The 5,082-nt window shown below is 44.6% G+C and overlaps 1 protein-coding gene across 1 annotated transcript in view; it reads left to right on the top strand.

Annotated features, from left to right (window-relative positions):
• Positions 1 to 3,368, top strand: part of dpep1 (dipeptidase 1) — a 5,705-nt gene extending 2,337 nt beyond the window's left edge. Inside the window, exons 5-10 of the mRNA XM_036544204.1 lie at positions 313 to 382; positions 956 to 1,132; positions 2,266 to 2,350; positions 2,439 to 2,514; positions 2,779 to 2,914; positions 3,195 to 3,368. Of these exons, the coding sequence (XP_036400097.1) occupies positions 313 to 382; positions 956 to 1,132; positions 2,266 to 2,350; positions 2,439 to 2,514; positions 2,779 to 2,914; positions 3,195 to 3,368 (718 nt within the window). The remainder of the gene's footprint in view (positions 1 to 312; positions 383 to 955; positions 1,133 to 2,265; positions 2,351 to 2,438; positions 2,515 to 2,778; positions 2,915 to 3,194) is intronic.
• Positions 3,369 to 5,082: the final 1,714 nt, after the last annotated feature.

Raw genomic sequence — 5,082 nt, 5'->3', positions numbered from 1 at the left:
TGAATGATAACTGAAGCGACGTGTAGTTAGATAAACGCTAGATAAATGCTATCAATGCTAATAAAAATTTCACTATTCAGCACCTGTAATAAAAGGGGATCTGAAAAAGGGAAATCCCGTCTTTCTTATATTAATACTCAAAGAAAAACAGTGACACACGTTCATACAACAAAATGGTCCTACATGTGAAATCGTGGAGTTTCGTCAAGAACTGAAACCACAGATTGAAATGTCTTTCTATGGTTTGAGGAAATGAACTCAGTTTACGTGAGAAGTGTCACACTGACCTTTCTGGCGTGTTTTTTTTCCCAGGGTTGATAATTGGTTGGTGGATACCGGGTCAGAACCTCCCATACACAACGGCTTGTCTGAGTTTGGAATTGTAAGTATGATCAGCTGATGGACTAAGCTGACATTTGAGCGGAAATCCCCTCATTTATAATTCTTTTGTTAAAAGATTCGTGGAGGTTTTAGAATTTTTAGTTTTTCCAATGAAGTCTCTACAATAATCCTGTAATTATAACCATAGCCCCTGATCCCAAAATTCCACTGCAACAGTTTAGACTTGCTGTAAGGTCCCTAATGATGACTGCCAAATATGCAGCACTGAAGAATAGGAACTTGTTCTAAGTATTGGTTGTGTCCCTTGAAAAGAGCCATTGATGTCTGGTCAGGTTTTGGTAAACTCACCTTTTCAAGCTGTATCTCTAGCCTACCATCCTCTCTATCTCCATCAATCCTACCTACCAATATTTTCAATTAAAAAAAGCACTCTACACTAGTTTAGCACTTAACCCAGTGTCATACAGACCTCTTGTACTATTTCTCCATAACTATTCTTAGTACAGTGATGCACTTATTTGGAAGTTGCTCTGGGTAAGAGCATCTGCTAAATGGCTTAATGTAATATAATGTAATGCTGGTGGCATGCCCCCCCCCCCCCTCCCCCCCACAGCAAGTGATAAAGGAGATGAACCGGCTCGGGATGCTGGTGGACCTGGCACACGTGTCTGAGAAGGTCATGGAGCAGGTGCTGAACGTATCCGCAGCCCCGGTCATCTTCAGCCACTCGTCGGCCTACGCTGTGTGCCCTCACAAGAGGAACGTTCCGGACAACATCCTCAGGAGTGTGGTAAGTGAAGCACGGGTGGGGGGGGAGGATCAGGTGACCCCCTCATCTGACACCTGTTCATTCCCAGGCTTCGGTTACAGGTTAGAGTGACAGGATTGTAAGCGTGAGCTGTGACTGTGAATGTCCCTGCTGTTTGCTTCCTCAGCAGGACGTTTGGTGTTTTCCAAGTGATCTTTGTCTGGGGTAGACCGATTCCCCAGTGGAATTTTGGCCAGGTGTATAAAGGGTATTCACTGTCTTGCTTGCTACTCACAGAAAGGATTCATCAGCAATTCACTTTCAGTAGTCATTAAAATTCTGTCTCTTCCTAGAGCTTCAGATTAGTCTGAAACTGGACAGCTTTGCTAGGCTGATATGTACATGTTTGGTATGCAAACCACCCAATATCTCTAGGTTTTATTTCTCTTTGTTAGTTAACTCGTCCTTCAGATTATGGTTCTGTACATATGGCTATGTGTATTCCTACTGTACTAACTGGGACACCCTCAATACATGCAGCTGAAGAGCTGTTGAAGAACATTTTCTCACCTTGGCAGTCCATAACAAATGTGTTTATGGCTAGATTTATGGCTTCTAAACGCCTCAAAATCAAATGGAACAATCCTTCGAGCTGGAAAATTGTTGTGAAATCCCCTCCTTGACATGCCTGGAACTGCATGAATGATCCACTGGTCAAGCCATGTAAAAGTCAAACAGCCCAGCGAACAATCGGCTATTGAGCAATAACATGAACAGACAATAAAAATAAAATCAAGAAGAAAAAACACTTGCTGTCTGACAAAGCATAATCGAAATGGCAAATAATTGACAGCCTTTCTGAACAGTGTTATCTCAGAGGGAAATGAACATTGTTACAGGAGAGGATTCTTCTTCATTTGCAAAGACGTAACATGGACGGCTTGCCTTCAAACTCCAGGGAACTGACATCCAAAGGCAAACTGACGTCCAAAGGCAAAGCATCTCAGTGATTACTCAATCTTTGAAAAGCCATGCTGTCGTCACACGTCACTGTGACGTTTTCCCACACTCACACATAAGCAGAGAATTCACTAGCCTTGCAATCTCAAAAACTGATATCAGTTTGGTTTTGACAAGGAGTAAAAAGAAAAAGCTTTTTCTTGTCTTATTTTTAGAAAGAAAAGAATGGGATTGTCATGGTGAACTTCTACAACGACTATGTCACGTGCAGCAAGACGGCCAATCTCTCTGACGTGGCAGGTTAGTAGCACCTAGAGCAAGCTGGCAAAATGTTTCTGGACCAAAACTGTAACTTAAAGCATCTTTTCTTTTCCTGTGTTGTGTCTAGATCACTTTGACCACATCAAGAAGGTGGCAGGCCCCTCTATCATTGGTTTTGGTGGAGACTATGATGGGGTCACCAGGTGAGGACCGGCCACAGATCTGATAATAGCTTCTGTAATCTCAGCTACCATCAGTGTATGAGCTCCGTGGTCGAACTGACAAGGCCGCTTGCATCATTTAGGCTGGGAAACTCAGGGAACCTTAGTAGAATGTATCGCGATGTGTGTGTGAGAGCTGACACCCCCCACACACTGAGATTAGAACAGCATACCTGAGGTGCCAGTGAGCCTTAGAGCCTGCATGATGACCCATGACCCCTGACCCTGCCCGTGTTCATTTCCCAGGGTGCCACACGGCCTGGAGGACGTCTCCAAGTACCCCGACCTGGTGGCTGAGCTGCTGCGGCGCGGTTGGACAGACAGCGAGGTCAAAGCTGCACTCGGGGAGAACCTGCTGAGGGTCTTCAGAGAGGTGGAGAGGGTGAGAGCGCCCCCTATGCTACCACCACCCCACCCCACCCCACCCGACACGTGTCCCATCGCAATGTACAATCATCATTTTACAGCGGCGTGTTAAAGGAAGATTCCCCACAGCTGCCTGACATCAACACATTTGTCTCCTCATATCTAGTGGGGCAGTGACCGGCTGTCATAAAACATAAAGAGAGGCTGTAAAAGGCACTCCCTGCTGCTGCTGGAGACTCGGTCAGTGTGGGACTGCCGGCTCATTTCGGAAGCTGAGTGTGTTTTTGCTCCAACAGGTGCGGGACACCCTGAACGGCACCCAGCCGGGCGACATCCCCATCCCGTACGAGGAGGTGCAGAACCCCTGCAGGACCAGCCACGGTTACGACCCTGTGGACAGCGCGGGAAACCCGATACCCCTCAGCCCCCTGCTCCTGGCACTGACAGCGCTGCTGTCCTGGTGCTACTGACCATCACTGCTGCTGACCACACTGATGTTTTAAAGCATCTTTCTTCCTGCTGAACGTGACCACCCTGCCTCGCTGGTCTCATAGACCTCCCTCTGTCTGCTGGACATGACCACTCAGCTTCTCTGGTCTCATAGACCTCCCTCTCTCTGCTGGACATGACCATACTACTTCTCTGGTCTCATAGACCTCCCTCTCTCTGCTGGACATGACCATACTACTTCTCTGGTCTCATAGACCTCCCTCTCTCTGCTGGACATGACCACCCTGCTTCTCTGGTCTTATAGACCTCCCTCTTTCTACTGGACATGACCACCCTGCCTCTCTGGTTTCATAGACCTCCCTCTCTCTGCTGGACATGACAACCCTGCTTCTCTGGTCTCATAGACCTCCCTCTCTCTGCTGGACATGACCACCCTGCTTCTCTGGTCTCATAGACCTCCCTCTCTCTGTTGGACATGACCACCCAGCTTCTCTGGTCTTATAGACCTCCCTCTTTCTACTGGACATGACCACCCTGATTCTCTGGTCTCATAGACCACCCGGCTTCTGCTCACCATGAATGATTTGTGAAAGGTATAATAGAGAAAGGTATGTTGAATGAATCTATTAAAAAGTGAGTTTTTCATATTACATTTTCTGATTTCTGTCTGCATTTTTATTTACTCTGCATTACTCCATTATGTTCTATTGTGATGGAAGTAGCTCTGGATAAGAGTGTCTGCTAAATGCATGTAATGTAATGTAATGCATGGTTACATGAGAAACTACATGTTTCACATATTTCATCAAATATAGGTTTATTAATCTTATGGAGTTCACTACAATTTCTACGAAAGTATGAAAATAAATATGTGGCATTTATGTATGATACTACATATTTATTTTTATATTTTCATATACTTAATTACATGTAGGTCTGTTAAGATGTTATGGAGTTAGCGTTCAGCTTCACAATACTGTCAATTTGGGTATATCTAAACAAGTGATTGTTTGTAACAGTTACACATTCAGAAATTCATCAGGAGACAGACTCCACTGAACTAACCATAAAAACCAGTATGAAATGCTTTGTTCCATTTTTACTATACTAAAGCAAACCACCTGCTGAAAATACCGGGAAATTTGTACTCTTACTTTGAACTGAATCACACTCACTGATGTCATCACTGGCCACATCTGACAGTCTTTATAGATACTATAATAATTGCTATAACAGCTATCTGAAAGGTAACAAATTCAGGCAGACCTCCCAGGTGACTCTCAGTTGGCAGTCACCCTGAAATTGTGCTCAGAAAAAATGTCTGTGTGTTTTCAGTTCCCCGTGTGGTAAATATGAGATATAAAACAAGGCCATTGGACAAACCTCGTTATTCAAAGTGGATATAGTATATATCAGAATAGATCATTCATGTGCCAGGTGACGCGATGAAAGCACATCTTGTACCATCATAATTAATATAATAAGACTGGATGAAATTGCAATGCATATTCAGTGCTAATGTCACAGTGCTTCTCTTGTCAATTCCGTGATTCGTAGCAAGAGGAAAACTGATCAACACTGCCCCCCTGTGGTACAACTCAGTAATGTCATTGCATTGAGGCTGTTGAGAACAGAGGAATACAATAAAGGCAGGGGTATCATGAAACAACATGTACGTGCAGACGCAGCAGGAAAGAGGCATGCAGCATGTCCACCTGGAACAAACTATACCTT

Source organism: Megalops cyprinoides, chromosome 13 (genome assembly GCF_013368585.1).
Source record: "Megalops cyprinoides isolate fMegCyp1 chromosome 13, fMegCyp1.pri, whole genome shotgun sequence".
In the NCBI taxonomy this organism is placed as follows: Eukaryota; Metazoa; Chordata; class Actinopteri; order Elopiformes; family Megalopidae; genus Megalops; species Megalops cyprinoides.
This window is presented reverse-complemented; position numbering and strand designations above follow the sequence as displayed.